This window comes from Brassica napus, chromosome C6 (assembly GCF_020379485.1).
Source record: "Brassica napus cultivar Da-Ae chromosome C6, Da-Ae, whole genome shotgun sequence".
Lineage (NCBI taxonomy): Eukaryota > Viridiplantae > Streptophyta > Magnoliopsida > Brassicales > Brassicaceae > Brassica > Brassica napus.
Window position 1 is genome coordinate 2,240,297 of NC_063449.1, and position 18,859 is coordinate 2,259,155.

Consider the following 18,859-nt stretch of genomic DNA (forward strand, 5'->3'; position numbering starts at 1 on the left):
CTGCATTATCTCCATGACCTCATCTTTAGTATACTTGTCCTCTTCTGGAGAAGGTATAAGTGGAGTTGTAGGATGAACTCCAGGCATCTGAAAACATCCCTCATACTGTGGTAGACTCAGATACTGCCCTCCTGATATATCAGCCATCTCTAATATCGCTTCTATATCCTCTTGAGAAACATTGATGATCCTTCCATCCAGTGCTTGTGCATTGCCATCTTTATCTTTGTTTACTCCATACTCATATGGATGTATTACAGGGATCTTCCTTCTTGAAGGGATAGCAGTATGAATAGCAAAGATCGGTTGGTAGTAATCATTCTCCCAATTGTCAATCGATCCTTTTGGAAATTCATCATTCTCAGTCGTAGGGTCACTGTCGATCGGTGCTTCTAAGCCATGTTGATCGTCGCTTTAAAACGATAATCGATCGACGGCTTAGGGTGAGTGTCGATCCATATCTCACCATCCGATTCTCGTTCAGCTCCAGAATCGAAGTAACATACTGCTATAAATCTTGGATCATCTCCAATCTCCACGTAGGACGTCTGTGACTTGAAAACTCACACTGGATCATGGTAGACATTCGGGTTAATGAGTGTCAGGCACAACTGGTTACTCTACATGTTACGAACTGCTCCTACAGTAGCCATGAAAGCTCTCCCAAGTAGTAGAGAAGAATTCCAGTTAAGCTTGATATCCAGGACATGGAAGTCCACTGGAACTAGGGCATTACCAATCTGCACCTCAAGGTATCTGATGATTCCTCCTAAGTTCCTCCTAGAACAGTCCACAAAAGTGAACGAATCCTCCGAAGGTTCTATCTTCAAACCGATATGGTCTGCCATCACCTTTGGTAAAATGCTGACTAAAGAACCTGTGTCGCAGAGCATACAAGGGTAGTCAACGCCTCTTATCAAGCATGGTACTACAAACTTTCCAGGATCACTCTTCTTCTTCAGTTGTAATCCCATGCTTCATCTTTTCTCTGACCTGATTGAACATCCTCTCAATGTCCTGTTTAGTCTCCTTGGTTTCTCTGTAGAACATCCACAATATGTGGGTAAAGTAAGTCTCATCGAATGGCTTATCCATGGGTATCCTGAGAACCCTCTTGGTGAAGTTATCCATCTCCTTCTCATTAGCTTCTCTTTTAAGATGCTTGGGAAGGATAGTTAGGCGCACGCTATAACATGGTCTAGTACCTGAATTGAATCCTGATGAGCTAGGTTGCTAGGCGCACGCAAAAGCTAATTTAAATAACTTAGTGAACAAATCGAATTGGTTCTTAACGCTTGTCTGGAAGGAGTATCGATCGATACTCAACCATTGGTATCGATAAATGCTCATTCATAAGTTTGCAAGCGAGAGTTGGAATCACATGATTCCAGGCATTTGATTAGTAAGCGCATGCCAGAGCTGGTTTACTTGCTTATATGAATATGAGTTCTAGGATCAACCCTTAGCATTTGTAGATTATTGTTCTGATAACCTGATTGAAGCCCTAAGTCTAGCAATCCTCAGTCAATCAACCAACTCGTCAATCAATCAAACAACTACCATGTTCAACTGCTTTACTTTAATTAATGCTTTATCAATCTGTTTGCCTAGCTTAATTGCGACTGGTTGACTTTATTGTGTGCCCACGCTCCTTGTGGATTAATTATATCCCTAAGTACTACCATTGAACCTCTTATTTGAGAAAGTAAAGTCACTCCTTAAGGTAATTTGAGTGATATCGCCTACACTACCCAAAAAAAAATTGAAAGGAAGATGAACACGATGGACAGCATCAACATCACTGTTCATTTGAATTGAGTTAAAAAGAATTCAGAGAAGAGAGTAGAGGAAGGGAAAGAATCATAATTAGACTACCTGTTTGTCCAGATACTTGCTTGAGTTGAATTCATGTGTCTTTTGGTCGATATTCCCAAGATGTAGCCTACACGTTGTTGGGGAAAAATAATCCATTAAGAGATTACTCCAGCTTCCAGGTTCCTGCCTACGACTTCCAAGGTCCTACCTCCAGGTCAGGGTCCTGCCTCCGACTTCCAGGGTCCTGCCTCCGACTTCCAGGGGCCTACCCCCGGGTCAGAGTCATGCATCCAGCTTCCGGCTTCCAGGGCGAGTGATTTCTCCTGCCTTAGGAAAAATGGAAATCTTCCTTAATATAAGGTAATCAGCTTAGACAAGAAGGAATCTTCCTAAATCCAAGATAAAGAGGAAGTATTCCAATATATATGGCCATCCTTAAGAAAAATAGAAATATTCTATTATCTAAGGATATAATCAATATTTCCAAATCCTAAGAGAGAGACACGACTTCTACTATAGATATAAGGTTTCTAAACCTAAAGAAGAGGTCCAAGACGTCCATAATCAGAGCTCACCAACTCCACAGCCACCAAGGCAAGAATTCATACCTAGAAGACCATCTTCATCGACATGCCTAACAACAGGAGAATCCCTGCAATTACTAGCAACCAGATGAAGTTCTATGTTCATTGCAGCACGTCTACAACTTCATCTATTGGCTCAGGCCACGATCTCATGTCCATCAGCAGGAACACTCCTTGCTCACTGAGACACATCTACACATCATGCTCACTGCAGCATATCGACAAGTTTACCATCTGTTCCGGCCATGTGCCCTCTAGAACAGATGACTCCTACAATCTACAGAGCTACATGCTCCCAAGGCTACATATCCATTAGGCCATGTGCCCACTAGGCCACGTGCCCACAAAGCTATGTGCCCAGTTAGGCTATGCACCTCCTACACATGAACTATGAACGGCTTGATCTCCCACTGAAGGATACAGGTATAAATCCAAACACCTACCATGGTTCCACGATATAGCTCCCAAAAGATACCTTTAGAAGCAGGAACCATCGACTATATAGCATGAAGACCCTACGACCTTCATTGTAGACATTCAGCTCCTGCCTAACGACCAATATCTCCTGCTGCTACAAAGGCACTGGTGACATATACTGGCCCATACCCATATGGCAGTATCCTAAAGCAGGATCTCCTGGTTTATCACCAATCTAAGCAGGAGATGTATCCAACAACGACATGTCTCTTTCTCCATATCATTTCGTAGAGCTGAGCAGGAACGCTTATACTCAAAATACCCTAACAGTTTGGCGCTAGAAGGAGGGGCAGTTTTAAACTACGTGACGATGTGATAGGCGGAAGAGACATTACATGTATTTCTGCAAAAACTCACAACCCCAGCCACTTGGGGGCAAGAAACGACTTATTCTCACCAGATCCAAGATCTACGCAGCTGGACACCCAAAACACCTCTCCAAGGGAGGATAGCAACATGCTAACAGCAGTAGCAAGATTCAATCCAGGAACTACCTAAGAGTCCCTGCTAGCTCCGGGTCTAAACCACAAATCAAACCTCTGCAATCTTTGGTTCCTGCTGGTTCCTGGCCTCAAATGCAAAGCAGGCCTCCACAACCTGGGATTTAATCATACGGACCAGGAGCAGACATTACCAACATCAATATCAGCGGGTAACCTACTAACAACAATCTAGCGGGTCCTAGACGCCGGCAATGCGTTCAGGAGTCAAGACAGGAAGTCATGGGAACACTACGTGCATACCAACGAGGTAACCCGAAAACACTTTTTATTCCTGGTTTATAGCATGTAGGAAATATTTTAATCATATGTCAGCTACAAAGCAGGGTGAAGAGAACACCTTAAGTTCTAGCGAATTCCATAGAAATTATTCCTAGAAAGGGACCATGACCATAGTCATAGATCATCAAAGTAGAGATAGGGGTTAATGAACTTCTGAGGAGAGTTCCTTTATGGAGTTCCTGGAGAAAAGCCAAGAACCAACCAAAAGTTGGAAAAACCCTGCCCAATCGCCGGGCGAGACGCAGCTACTGTTAGGGGATTTTTGTGTAGGATCTTTGTGAGTACCACAGAACGATGGATAAGCTGGTAGTATGTAGGTCTTTGTAAGTATTTCGTGGGGATTTGAGGTTAATAATAGAGAAAAAGACTTGAGAAGATGTATTATTGAGTAAACCAGCCGGAACTACAATGATTGGTGTGTAAACCCTAGTTCTAGCTGCCTACCTCTAATCTCTAAGTCTTGAGGAGTCGATCCCTTGCTTTTGGGACTTAGGAGCCCTTATATAGTCGCCTTGAAGTCGGTTTGATCTAGGTTGAACTCTTCCATATTCGGAAATATGGAAGTTTCTCCTTATCGGAAATCTTCCATTTCTTGGAAGGGAGGTCGGTCCCTGGGACTGGTTCCAGGGTTTCTTTTAGCGGGGACCTGGAGTGTGCCTTTATCGGGGACCCGGGGGCCTGGGTCCTGCCCGGGGGACCTGGAGCGTTCCTTTATCAGGGACCCGGGGGCCTGGGTCCTGCCCCGAGGCTGGAGGAAATGATACCGGGGTATTTTTCCCTAACAGTTTGCCCCTTATTGCTCGATTTCGTCATCGAACTCGGGGAATAACCTGTGCGCTCAAGTCAACCGGGGTTGCTCATTCTCAGCAGGCTCCCCTTTAGGTAGGACTCTGCTCCATCCGTCTCGCTGTCCTGGGTTCCACTCAAGCCGGAGCTCATTCTGAACCCAGGTAAGGATTGGTTCCTCCTTATTTGGCCGGAGCCTAATAGTAGCGTCTTAAAATTTTCTGGAGATGACGAGGCTGGAGAGAGTTCTTGTTAGAGAGAACCGAAGTCTTCAATATGCGCTGGAATCCCTTGGGCCGGAGAAGTAATGCTGGTAGGGTGGTCCTCAGAGTTCCATTAGTTCCTCGGGTCCCTGAGACTGGGTAGGAAGAGGAAAGGATCTCCAATACCTCGAGATTCGCTTTCCCGCATGGATTCTCTTTTCGACGCGTGTAAGGCGTCTTTAGGGTTTTTGGTTCTATCTCTACGTTTTTGCCGCCAGACCTTTTCAATTTCCTTTTCTCTTGCTACAAAGATTTCTCGCGATCTCCACATCTTAGTTCGGGTCTTCATTCCACAGGTAACATTTTCTTTCTCCTCTTACGCTTGCTTTTAGGCCCTTCCTTCCAACCCTTTCTGTTTCTGAAGGCTGAGTCGGGTCTCTCCCCAGATTCTTCTTCCATAGGTAGTAGAGTTAGATCTAGCAAGGTGAAGGACGCGGTTGCTCCGTCAGTGTCCATGGACTCTTCTGACTCTTCTCTGGATTTGACTGTTGAGGTGGAAGATCCTAAAGCTATCGTTGCCCGGAATGTTTCGCCCGTCGCGGAGGGAAACCTGTACCTTCCGATAGGCTCTCCTTCGGTAATAGGGGTTGAGGAGGTTGCAAACTGGAGGATGAAGTATAATCTCCCTGCTGACATCATCATCCGAGTGCCAAGTCCAGAAGATATAGTCTCGGATTTTGGCGTGGATGAAGTTCCTGTATATGAGGGTTACTTCGAGTCAGGTTTCAGGGATCGAGTCCCTTCTTTGGTGGCCAAGATATCGGAAACCTTGGAGATTTCCCCAGGTCAATTGAGCCCTCCGGCTTAGATAACTTTGATAGCGTTGCAAAATTTGGGCGATCTCCAAGGGCTCATAATCGGGGTGGCTGAGGTTTTGTGCTCTTGTTTTGTTTCTCCTTTAAGCGGCTCAGAATGGAGGTACTATCTTCATCCTCGGGGCAAGGAGCCTCCTGTTAGGGAAGTTCCTAAGAGAGAGAGGAAGCGTTTTCCAGCTTTTACTGGAAACTGGACTGAGAAGTTTGCCTTTATGCGACTTCCAGGATTTTTACCTATATGGCAACTAGAGGGTAGGCTAGCTGTACGAGTCACGAAGGTCCTTTAGGCAAAGGAGGTATTGATAGTCTCCTGTTTTCTTGATGTAGATTTACCTCGTGTGGACTACTCTTCTGGGAGGAAGACCATAGAGCAGATGTTGAGGCTTCCTATCGAGCGACGCCAGATTCCTTTTCTCGTAAGCAAGGCGGTGTTAAAGCGTTGCAGCATCTGGGGTAAGCCTTTCATTCTCTTTCATTTTTCCCTTATAGTCATTGACTGGATTTGCTTTTGAATTTTAGGTGAGATGTCAAGATCCAAAGGTGACGAGGCGTTAGCGGAATACAAACACAAGCGAGCTGCCTCTGTCGATGACGATGAGGTTCAGTTTCTCAGGAGCAGCAAACGTCTGATGGTTGCTGCTACTGCTCCTTCCTCTTCTAAGAAGAAATCCAAGGCTTCGGGCTCTTCTCCTTCTGCCTCTTATGATTGGACTACAGTGCTTACCAACCTTAACACGAAGGTATTTCCTTCGACTCTAGTGCTCTTGGCGTCAGAGGAAGATTCCTCCGTGGCCATTCAGTCGCTCCAGGGTGACTTGTTTCAGGTAATGCTCCATATGACTTTTTGATCTTTTGGTTCTGTTTATTGATTAGATCTGATGGGCAGGTGGCGTCTCAATTGTTCCATCTTGGGGAGAGGATGGTAGGTGCGGCTTCCACGAAAGCCGAGATGGATGCTCTTGCCTCCCAGCTGCGCGAGGAAAAGGATGTTGCTTTAGCCAAGGATAAGGAGATTAAGGCTTTGAGGCTCAAGGCGAGGAACCAGGAGGAAGCAGGAGAACTGGCAGCAACGGAGAATGTCTCTCTGAGGGGTCAGCTAAAGAACAGGGAAGAGGAGCTGAACGATCTGAAGGATACTGCGGAGACCTTTGAGGCAGAGAACGTGATGGCGGTGAATGGTGCCAAGGTCGTGGCTCGATGAGAGCTGATGAGGGAGTGGCTCAATGGCCAGACCGACAGTTGGGATCTTGCGAACATCCTGGAGCAGTACATAATGGTGAAGATCACTGAGGCCGAGCTTCTAGGACTTCCCACTCCTTCCTTTGAGGGTGAACCGCAGGTCCCTGGCGAAATGGAGGCGGAGAAGACGCCGGAGCCCGCTGCTGATGACGCTCCTGCCAGCTGATTCCAATCTCTCCTCTGAAATCTTGACCCCATGAAGGGGTCTCTTTTTATTTTGTAACTGCCCACGGTGAGGGTTTAAGACTTTGAATCAGGCCCCTGTGCCTTTTAGTTTTGTTGTGTTTAAACAATGGCCCTGCTGTGGCTTCTTAAGAATGCTTTCGGAGTTTTGCATCACTCACTTGCTTGTTGTTGACCTTGACCTCTGTTCTTGATGGACCTTTCGTCCTTTAAGCCCGGAGTTTTGGCTGTCTTCTGTGATTGCCCGTACTTTGCAGGTTGCGGAATGATCTCAGGGTTTCGAAGCTTGATTCACGGAGATGAATTAGAGAGCTGATGAATACTGCGCGAGTAATCTAAGCGTTGGTGTGGAGAAAACTTTTTGAGGATCTTCTTGCAAGATCCGAGCCGCGTGGGCTTTAGGTGCTGGGATTCCCTGGAACCCTCGGTCTTTTAAGTTCTTGGCTGGTTCCCTATGCCTTGGACCCTAAGATCACTTGGGGAACTGATGGGTTCAGGACCCAGAGGTTGTTTCTGGGGAACCCATGGCTTCTGGGCCCTAAGGTTTTTGATAGGACTCGTAGTCTTTGGACCCTGAGGTCATTTTTAGGAACCTGTGGGTTTTTAGGAACCTGTGGGTTCTTGACCTTGAGGCCTTTCTGAGTCCGGAGTTCTTTCTCAGAACCCGGAATATTAGTTTTAAGGGACCGTATTCTGCCATCCTAGGCGAGGCTACTATCGGTACCTGTTGGGATTTCGTATTCTGCCGCTCGGAAGCTGGCCACGATTGAGTTGTCGTGCTGCACGCTGCTTCTGCAGGAAGCCACTATCAGACTTAGAGGGTGCTGGTATGGGTGAAAACCCAAGTGCCAGGCTTACGCTGCTTTCCACGTATGGAGAAGCAGGATATTATAGGGTGCTCCCGGACTTTTGCACTTTTGCTCCCTGCTATCGCAGTACTTTTGCAATTATACCTTGTGTCCCCTGTTTTATTTAGGATGTAGCGTTTTAATACATGTACTTTTCACGTTTGGGTATTTATTTTAGTTTGGGACCCCGATATGCCAGAGGCTATACAGGGGTTTTAGGTTATTTTGACGGTATACTCGGGCTTGCGCAGACCCATTCCTACCTTATGTCTCATACCCGTTTTGTGGTTGTACCACTTTTTCATTGAGGGTTGGCCAGGATCGGCGGTCGCTTCGACCTGATCCTGCTCGTTTGCCCCTTTAAGTATTATGATATTCCTACTATTCTTTTATAGTCGATACTATTTTATTGCATAAGCTTTGTCCGGAGACGTTTCAGCGTACATAGCAGTAGGAAAACATAATGCTTAAATAATAAGTAATAAAAATCATGATCCGGAGACCGTACAAGACATCAGCTTGCGAGGTACCCCGGTGGTTAGGCCATGTTTTACCTTTGTTATGTATCCCGTAGGCTCTGTTTCGCTATTTGGATGAGTGCCCCTGCTGGAGGATTCCTCTTTTTTTGCTGCGGTCCCTGGCGGTACTCCGTGGTCGGGACCAGTCCTCTGGGTTCTGTGGACCCATCTGTCGCTTTCCTCCTGGGAGGTGGACTTCATCCCAGTTTGTTGAGGATTATAGGATTGTTTCCTTGGCGCGTCGTCCCTCTCTCCATTGCTGGGTACTGCTTCTCCCTTGGGTCTGGGGACCGTGACCGAGATTTGTCTCGTTACCCAGCTTCTGTAGATTATCTTGCTATTGGGGATTCGCGGCCAGTGTTTCCTGGTGATGAAGGTTCTCAACACGGTCATGAGATGGGTAGTCACATTCATTCAGCAGAGCGACCAGGTTTGAAGAACTCTGGCTTGGCTAAGTATCTTTGTTCTCCGTTGGCAGGGTACCCTCTGCCCCAGATCTGTCTGGTATGATTTCAGAGGAGGTCTCCTCACGTTGCTTATGCTCCGCTTCTTTAGTTGCGAGACCATCGATTGGTAGCTGGCGAGATCCATGTGGGGTGGAGGACGAGGATCTTGCGAGGTCCCTGTCTTCTGAACAGTTACCGCTTTGGAGGACCTTGAGTGAGACCATGCGAAGCGGTCGATACCGGTCCTTAGGTGGTCCTTCACGTGATTCGGGGTCTTCGTCCTTTGAACCGATCGCCATTCGCCAGACCTCTTGACCTCTGGTCCCTGGGTTCGCGGTACCTGAGGTCTCTTCTGTAATTGCTATAAGACCTTGGTCTTTCCCTTTACGGTGGTCTGGTAGCAGGATCTAGAATTCTCCTGATTTCCTTTGATTATTCTGATGCCCCAGGGTATAGGGAATTTCACCATTTGATGAAGGGTTGAAGGGACAGCTCCCATGTCGTAAATCCAGGATCTTCCTAGGATCATGTTGTATGCTGATTGACTGTCGACGACCAGGAACTTGGTAGACATGTTGATCCCTTCAGCGTACACTGGGAGAGTGACCTCTCCGGCTGTTTGCTTAACTTCGCCGCTGAATCCGATGAGGGGAGATATTTTGCATGTTACGGCGCTCTCGTCCAGCCCTGGGTCCTGGTAAGCAGTCTGGAAGATGATGTTGCTGGAGCTACCATTGTCCACTAGTATTCTTTTTACCAAGCAGTTTGCTATGGTGAGCGAGATGACCAGGGCATCGTGGTGGGGAGCCAGGATCTTCTCATGCTCCTTAGCCGTGAAGCTTATTTAGTCGGTACCTAGGAGCAAGCGCTTTGGTTTGGTCGTCTCCAGGCCGTGCTTGGCGTTGTGGGTGCTTTTCTTGGCAGCTGCATGACTCACGCCGCTTATCTCTGAACCTCCGGATATGACATGGATCACTCGGTCCTGGCGAGGTGGTGAGGCGGGTATATCTCCAGCGGATTTCGCCGGCACCTCTTTCTTTAGATGGTTCTTGGATTTTTCTGAGAGGAATTCCCGGAGATGCCCTTTTTGGAGTAGTTCATTGACCTCGATCCTTAGAGCGATGCAGTCTTCAGTTTTGTGACCGCGGTCGCGATGGAAGTCGCACCAGAGGCCAGGGTTCTGGAACGAGTCAGGTGCCTGTTGGGGTCGAAAACGGTTACGACGAAGTTAACGTCCAAATCCCCGAAGAAGAAAAACGTAGAAAACTTCTTCGACAAATACTTTTTCGAAATTGATTCTTCTTTACGAAAAGCTTTGCAAAGAAAACGAGAGTCATCGGACAAAAGCCCGAAAAGTATCGTTGCGCAGCGACCGAACACGTGCTCCACTCGGTCGCTACATAGCGACCGAGTTCGAGTCAAGGCTCAGTCGCTACGTAGCAACCGAACGTCCATTCCGCTCGGTCGCTACGTAGCGACCGAGCTCGAACCGAAGATCGGTCGCTACGTAGCGACCGAGCTCTTCCGAAACTCGATACGACATTAGTCCATGCATTCTCGTCTACCCTTCGATGCTATCTCCCGAAGACCGTAGCGAACCCATTTCACGATTCCCCGCCATTCTAAGTTATCGATCAAGCTTTACCGTAAAAACCGCGGAAAGTTCGTTCTTTATCGAAAGAAGCCGTAATAAACGCTTAGAGTCGGAAGACGGCCCAAAGGGACCTAAGACATGACTCGAGGCCCAACTTACGATTTCTTAACCAACTTACGATTTCTTACGATTTCGGCGGTTTACGCTTGGTTCGCAAGGAAAGATAAATGTCAATTTTTCGCGGATAAATACGAAATTTTGAAGATAATTACGAAGATCAGAAAAAAATGGAATATCTCCATTTTTATGCTATGACGGCTTAAGGGCAGAAGGGGAAAAGTGTAAACCGACCTTGGAGCCAGTATATAAGGAGTCCTAGGCGAGAGGCATGGAGGAGGAACTTGGACAGAGCAAACTTAGCATTTAGAGCAATTAGGCAACTTTCTGTTTTTGTTATTCGAGCTGTGCCTCAATTAGGTTTAGCCGTCTTAGGGTTGTTAGAACTAGGAATCTCGCCGACAGCTCTCGAGCCCAGGCTTATACCTTGTTGTAAACGCTCATACGCAAATTCGGAATAAGACTTCTCTTTGCTCTCTTTTTATGATTTCATATAATTTATCGTTGTTATCTCGTGTTCTGATTGCTTAGCGTGTGGTATTAGCAGATATTCGGGACCTCTAGGAAACTAGGGTTCTCCTACTTTCCTAATTTAAACGAAAATCGACAGTGCGAATTTCGGTTCCCACAGTTTGGCGCTAGAAGGAGGGGGGTACGGATCAATCTAGCTCTCAACCACATCACGCTCAACCAGACATGTCAACTGACGACACGGATAACGTGCAGACTCCTCTTAACGGAAGCAGTGGCACTGATCTCCACACTCCCGAAGCGGACGTATCCGCGGCCAACGCACCAGCCAACGCCGCGGCGCTCGAGGAGTTTAAAAGGATGTTCGCCACCTACGAAAAAAGGTCGAAAGAACAGGATAAGCTTGTGAGCACCTTGACCAAACGAGTTGAAACTTTAACGGCAAGGACTCGAGCAATCCTCCTCCGCGGAACCACTAAAGTCCGCGGGAAAAGAATCGACTTTGCAACCCCGCTCAACAGGCCTGGAGCCGCGCAGGAACAACCTTGGTCAAAACCCTAGCGAAAAATCTCCCATCGAAATGGGAAACTCTGAAAGCCCTCCGCCTCCCTCGAAGGCTTCGGGGGACAACGGAGTCGAGCAAGTCGACCTGGATCCTAGCGATGTCTCCAACAATACTGATGAGGACGTCGACAGGCATCCAAGGTGGACCAGAAGCCGATTCACTCGGGAAAGCTCTCCGTTCGACAAACCAATGATAGAAGAGGAGGAAATCCTCTATTGGAACGAACAAGAAGAGCTGGCTGAAAAACAAACCGAGCTCACTCGCAGTAAACGCCGACAAGCACGGAAATCTGCTGACGAGACGTCGGATATACGCGATCTTCGTGCCTATATCATCAAGACTGCGGCAGAAGTAAGAGCCGTAAAATCCCAAATCCATCACGCTACCAGCGCTGCCCCCGAGATCGACAGGCTGCTGGAAGGGGCTCGGAAGACCCCTTTCACCGCTCGCATCTCAGATACGAGGGTATCCGATCCAGGAAAAATCAAAGTACCGAAGTATGATGGTACGACCGATCCGAGAGCGCACCTTCAGGCTTTCCACATCACGATGGGAAGAGCGAGGCTGAAGGACGGCGAAAGAGACGCCGGCTACTGCCGCCTGTTCGTCGAGAATCTAGAAGGAGCAGCCCTCGAATGGTTCGCACGCCTTAAGAGAAACTCTATCGGAAGTTTCCGACAGCTCGCATCGGAATTTCTCAAGCAATACTCTATGTTCATAGATAGAGAAACTTCCGATGTCGATCTCTGGAGTCTGCCCCAGAGGGAAGACGAACCCCTCCACGAGTTCATCAGCCGATTCAAGTTGGTAATGTCTAGGATCAGCGGTATAAGCGACAAGGTGCCATCGATGCGCTCAGAAAGGCGCTCTGGTACAAGTCGAAATTCAGAAAATGGATATCCCTCGAAAAACCGCGAACAATTCAAGACGCCCTCCACAAGGCCACGGACTACGTCATGATCAAGGAAGAAACGAAAATCTTATCGCAAAAACATAAGTCGGCGAGATCATCCTCGAAAGATGTAGAACCAAAAACAAGGAAGAAGAACCCTCGTAACGACAAGTACGTCCATCACAAGGGGAAAGAACTCCAAGGAGCGCACAATTACGCGATCGGCTCAGACCAGGGCCGAACCACGGGTAATACGTGGACTCGCAATCAAGGATATGATGAAAACACCTTCTGCGAGTTCCACCAGTCCCGAGGGCACTACACGACTAACTGCAAGGTCTTTGGAGCAAGGCTGGCCGCGAAGCTACTAGCCGGAGACCTCTCGGAAGTAACCAGCGTGAAAGATCTCATCCTCGAGACCGATCGCCCCCCATAGCCGGACAGAAATCTTCCCGCCGAGAGATCTCCTCAAAGAAACCAATCTGGGGATAAACGCGGCAGGAGGCCAGACGACAAAGGGAACGATAACAATCGTCGTAGAGTTAACATGATCACCGGAGGATCGCAATTCTGCAACGATACGGTTTCGGCCATCAAGACTTACCAGCGGAAGGCGGAGTCAAGCGCAAACTGGCCTACATGGTCTCCTACCCGAGATGATCAGAACTGCTCAATCACCTTCACAAAAGAGGAAGCCGGCGGGATCGATCAGCGTCACTGCGATCCGCTCGTCATAGACCTCGCCATACGAGATCTGGAAGTCGGAAGAGTACTCATCGACACGGGAAGCACGGTCAATGTAATCTTCCGCGACACTCTCAATCGGATGAGCATCGAACTCTGAGAAATAACTCCAACTCCGAAACCGCTCACAGGCTTTTCAGGTGAAGTATCAATGACCCTCAGATCGATTCAGCTACCAGTCATGGCCAAGGAGAACAAAAAAATCATCGAGTTCGCGGTAGTCGATCATCCTGACATCTACAACGTGATCATGGGAGCCCCATGGCTCAACGCTATGCAAGCCATTCCATCGACGTACCACCTGGGCGACAAATTCCCGACCCCAAACGGAGTCGCAGCTATCTGGGGATGTCAGAAACAGTCGCGACTGTGCTTCCTCGCGGAACACATGTTAAGACAGATGACGACCTCTGCAACGGAAAATCGCAAACGCACGAAGATTGATAAATCTTCGACCGACAACGTTTCAAGAAAAGACGATTTAACATCGTCTGCTGACGCAGGCGCTTCGGGTGTCGAAACTCAACATGGTGCAGCCTGGGTATGGCTTCTGCTCCTGGATCACTTGAAGGGGAATGAAATAGGGATGTCCTTGGAGGCTACTAGCACTCTGCTGGACTATGGACGCCTCTCTGAAGCTATGGAATGGCGACAGAGATGGTTTGCTACTCAAAGACACAAGATCACCTTGTATTGTCTAAGATGGGATTCACAGGAATTCCTTCCTTTAAGTGAGATCAATGTTCTTGAGCTGAACAGAGAAAGCTAGAGACAAGACAACAAAGTTGACTGAATAATTCTTAGATTGAAAGTAGGGAAAACAAAGCTGCCTCCCCCCCATGTTCTTAAAGAAATCGACAAAAAGAAACCCTAGAAGTAAACCAGGATGGTTTAATTCTAATTCTAATCCTAATCCAATTGAAATTGGTTTATTTTAAAATCCTAATTGTCTTTGGTTTAAATTAAATGAAAGCCCAATAACCAAAGCTCTTACAAAGTAATTAAATTAAACCAACAGACTGGTTTATCTTGATCTCCTTGTCTTGATCCAAGACCCACGATTTTGGCTATCTCCTGGAGCCTCTCCTCTTGTGCTCTCAGCCTTGATCTGGTTACTGGTCCACTCCACAAGCTGGCTAGCTCATTTGGTTCTTCTCTGCTCAAGTCTGGCTCTTCTCTTCTCAAGTCTGGCTCTTCTCTGCTTAGGTCTTGCTCTCCCTCGTCAGACTCACTCAGCTCTCCAATGTCTCTACTCATGGCTACACCATCCCCTCCTCCTTTAAAAGGATTTGACCTCAAATCCAAATCATCTGCAATAAAAGGATCCAAGTCAGAAACTTTGAAAGTAGAACTGATTGTGTATTTCCCTTCAAGATCGATCTGGTAGGCATTGTTGTTGATTCTCTTCAGCACTCTGAAAGGCCCATCTTTCCTTGGTAGCAACTTTGATTTTCTCTCAACAGGAAACCTCTCTTTTCTCATGTGAATCCACACAAGATCACCCGGTTCAAGTACTAGCTCCTTGCGCCCCTTGCTCTTCTGCCTCTCATACATCTTGGTTCTCTCCTCAATGTTCTTCCTGACCTGCTCATGCAAAGACAAAACAAACTCGGCCTTTTGCTTGCCATCAAAGTTAGTTTGTTCTTTTAAAGGTAAAGCAAATAAATCAAGAGGATACAATGGGTTAAAACCATAAACAACTTGAAAAGGTGAGAGTTTAGTAGCTGAATGCACTGCTCTGTTATATGCAAACTCTACATGTGGTAAACAATCCTCCCATGTCCTAATGTTACTCTTAATGATGGCACGCAAAAGAGTAGACAATGTCCTATTGACTGATTCAGTTTGACCATCAGTTTGGGGATGAAAAGTAGTTGAAAACAATAGCTTAGTTCCCAACTTTCCCCACAGAGTTTTCCAGAAATAGCTAAGGAACTTAGTATCTCTATCAGAAACTATAGTCCTAGGCATACCATGCAATCTAACAACTTCTCTAAAGAATAGATCAGCTACCAAAGATGCATCATCAGTTTTATGACAAGGTATGAAGTGAGCCATCTTAGAAAATCTATCAACAACCACAAAGATACTATCTCTTCCTTTCCGAGTTCTAGGCAATCCTAAGACAAAGTCCATAGAGATATCAATCCATGGTGCAGTAGGAATAGGGAGAGGTGTATACAAACCTGTTGGTTGGACCTTAGACTTGGCTTGCTTGCACAAGACACACCTTGAGCACACACGCTCCACTTCTTTCTTCATACCCGGCCAGTAGAAGTGCTCCTGCAAGGTGGAGAGTGTTTTGGCGACTCCAAAGTGTCCCATCAGCCCTCCTGCGTGAGCTTCCCTAACATACAATTCTCTCAAAGAACCACTAGGAACACACAGGCGGTTATCATAGAAAAGAAATCCTTTTACTTGGTAGAATTTTCCACTAGCATGTTTCTCAGATTCTCTAAACACATCTTTAAACTCAGGATCATTAGCATAGCAAGATTTGATATGTTCAAAGCCTAAAGTTTAGTTTCCATTGAAGATAAAAGAGTATACCTTCTGGAGAGTGCATCAGCCACTACATTCTCCTTACCTTTCTTGTAGTGGATGACATAAGGAAAGGTCTCAATGAACTCCACCCACCTGGCATGTCTCTTGTTCAGCTTCTGTTGCCCTTTGAGATGTTTAAGGGATTCATGATCTGTATGGATCACAAACTCCTTAGGCCACAAGTAATGTTGCCACACTTGTAAAGCTCTCACCAAGGCATACAGCTCCTTGTCATAGGTAGGATAGTTCAAGGTGGCGCCTCCTAGTTTCTCACTGAAGTAAGCTATGGGTTTCTTATCCTGCACCAATACAGCTCCAATTCCAATACCAGATGCATCATATTCAATTTCAAAAGTTATAGAAAAGTCAGGAAGTGCAAGTAAGGGAGCACTTGTTAACTTCTCTTTTAGCATTTGAAATGCCTCTTCTTGGGTTGGTCCCCAAGTGAAACCTACACTCTTTTTGATTACTTCAGTCAGTGGTGCTGCAACTGTACTGAAATCTCTCACAAACCTCCTGTAGAAGCCAGCAAGTCCATGAAAACTTCTGACCTCTCCAATAGATTTAGGAATCGGCCACTCCCTGATAGCCTTCACTTTTTCCTCATCAACCTGTATGCCCTGTGAAGTCACAACAAAACCTAAAAAGACAAGGTTATCTGTGCCAAAAGAACACTTTGTAAAGTTAGCATACAGATTTTCTTTTCTAAGCACATCCAGAACTTGTTTCAAGTGGTTAACATGTTCTTTCATAGTCTTGCTGTAAATCAGGATATCATCAAAGTAAACAACTACAAATCGTCCTATCAAAGCTCTCAAGACATGATTCATTAACCTCATGAAAGTACTAGGTGCATTAGTAAGTCCAAAAGGCATCACAAGCCATTCATACAATCCTAGCTTAGTTTTAAAAGCAGTTTTCCACTCATCTCCTTCTTTCATTCTAATCTGGTGGTAACCACTCTTTAAATCAATTTTAGAAAAGACACATGAACCATGTAACTCATCTAGCATATCATCTAAGCGAGGAATAGGGTGCCTGTACTTAACTGTTATGTTGTTGATGGCTCTGCAGTCCACACACATCCTCCAGCTTCATCTTTTTTTGGTACCAAGAGGACAGGTACAACACAAGGACTCATACTCTCCCTGATATGTCCCTTCTCCATTAGCTCATTGACTTGTTTCTGAAGCTCCTTGGTCTCCACAGGGTTGGTCCTGTATGCTGGACGGTTTGGTAAAGTAGCTCCTGGTACAAAATCAATCTGGTGCTCTATTCCCCTAATAGGCGGCAGACCTATTGGATTGTCCTCTGGGAACACATCTCTATACTCCTGCAAAAGGCACTCAATCTCCTCTGGAATCTCAGGAGCAGGGTTAGTAGTAGAGCTCAACAATTCTTTATAAACCACTAGTATCAAATTTGATTGTTCAATCACAGCAGTTTTGATATCTTTAGCAGTAGCAAAGAGGTTGAGTTTACTTACCTGGCTGGTCTCTTCAAGAAGCAAGGACTTGCTGGCGGCCTTGGACTCTCCTCTCTTCATTTTGAGATGCATCTGATCCTGGTGTACCTCCTGAGGGGTCATTGGCGCCAGGGTAACTTGTTTCTCCTTATGGATAAAAGTGTATCTGGTTGTAAAGCCATCATGTACTGATCTCTTATCATACTGCCATGGACGTCCAAGAAGGATGTGGCTAGCTTCAAGGGGTGCTACATCACAAGTGATCTCATCCTGGTACTTTCCCACTGATAGCAAGACCTTCACTTGCTTGGTGATCTGTAATCCACCCTCATCATTGATCCATTGCAAGAGATATGGTTTAGGATGCTTGAACACTTGAAGACCCAACTTCTCCACCAACTCAGCACTTGCTACATTAGTACAGCTTCCTCCATCAATGATCAAGCTACAAACCTTTTCTTGAACAAAGCATCTGGTGTGGAACAAGTTTTCCCTTTGCTCATCTTCTTTGGCTTTAGATTGAGCATTGAGAAGTCTCCTGGTGACTAGTAGCTCTCCACGGACAGGGTACTCCACGCCTTCCTCATCTGACTCTTGGCCGGCGTCCTCCTCTTCAGATATCACCTCCCCGTTGGCTAAGATAGTCATCACCTTCTTGTTGGTGCACTCATTAGCATAGTGGCCAAAGCCATGACACTTGAAACACTTGATGTTCCTGGTCTTAGTAGATGTTGCTACTCCTTTACCCTTGTCATCTCTCTTGGTCTCTACTGAAGAAGAACCGTCCTTGGACTTATCCCCTGGCTTATCTTCCCTGGACTAGGCCGGTTTTGAAGCAGGAGTGTATGAAGACCGGGTAGAGCTCTTCCTCTTGTTCTGCTGCTCAATCAAAATAGCCTTATGTAGCAGTTCATCCATGTCCTCATATTCTTGTAGCTCCAACCTATCTTGTATATCTCTGTTAAGACCTCCTTGGAATCTAGCCATAGTAGCTTCTACACCTTCTTCTAAATCAGCTTTTAACATGAGTGTTTCCATCTCCTGGTGATAGTCCTCTACACTCTTAGACCCTTGAGAAAGCCTTCTCAACTTCTGGTGTAGATCTCTTCCATAGTGATTAGGAACAAATCTCTTCTTCATCACAGTTTTCATCTCAAACCAGGAAGCTACTTGAGGCTCTCCATTGCGTCTCCTGGTAGTAGCAATCTGATCCCACCAGCTAATAGCATATCCACAGAATTCAGTAGCTGCTAGTCTCACTTTTCTCTCCTCAGTGAGCTGCTGGCAATTGAAAACCAGTTCAATCTTCTTCTCCCACTCTAAGTAAGCATCAGGATCATTCTTCCCATGGAATGGAGGGATTCTAAGCTTGAGATTGCCTAGGTTATCAGTAGCTGGTCGCATGCGGTTGTAGTTTCTACCATGCTGACTAGCCTGAGATCCATCATCACTTTCATCAGCTGAATCTTCTTGATAATGTTCTCCATAAACCCCACGACCCCCAATCTCAACTCGTGGCCCTCTTATAGGTCCAATGCGTGCTCTCTGAGCTCCAGCAGCAACCGCATCCATCTCTTGCCATGCATTAACACCAGGTAAGTTTTCATTAGCTTGTTGTGCAAGGTTGTACGTATTTTGAATTCGTCTGGTTATCTCAGCCATCATAGCCTCAAATTGAACTTGATTGAGGTTGATTTGCTGGACAGCCGAT

The 18,859-nt window shown here is 46.4% G+C and overlaps 1 protein-coding gene across 1 annotated transcript; it reads right to left on the minus strand.

Annotated features, from left to right (window-relative positions):
* Window positions 1-15,645: 15,645 nt before the first annotated feature.
* LOC125588275 lies at window positions 15,646-17,796 on the minus strand. Its single transcript, XM_048759543.1, has 4 exons — window positions 16,980-17,796; window positions 16,795-16,907; window positions 15,777-16,303; window positions 15,646-15,652 (listed from the first exon to the last, which is right to left on the minus strand). Exons 1-4 carry the CDS (start codon window positions 17,794-17,796, stop codon window positions 15,646-15,648), a joined length of 1,464 nt encoding a protein of 487 aa, XP_048615500.1.
* Window positions 17,797-18,859: the final 1,063 nt, after the last annotated feature.

Excerpts from the sequence above, each read along its gene's own strand:
- LOC125588275 (XM_048759543.1), bottom strand. The coding sequence starts at position 17,796 with ATGACTATCTTAGCCAACGGGGAGGTGATATCTGAAGAGGAGGACGCC. Across the intron at positions 16,908-16,979 it reads CCCAGAGGACAATCCAATAG|CATACAGGACCAACCCTGTG; the intron begins GTCTGCCGCCTA and ends CAAACCGTCCAG. Across the intron at positions 16,304-16,794 it reads GTGTTGTACCTGTCCTCTTG|GGCATACAGGTTGATGAGGA; the intron begins GTACCAAAAAAA and ends GTGACTTCACAG.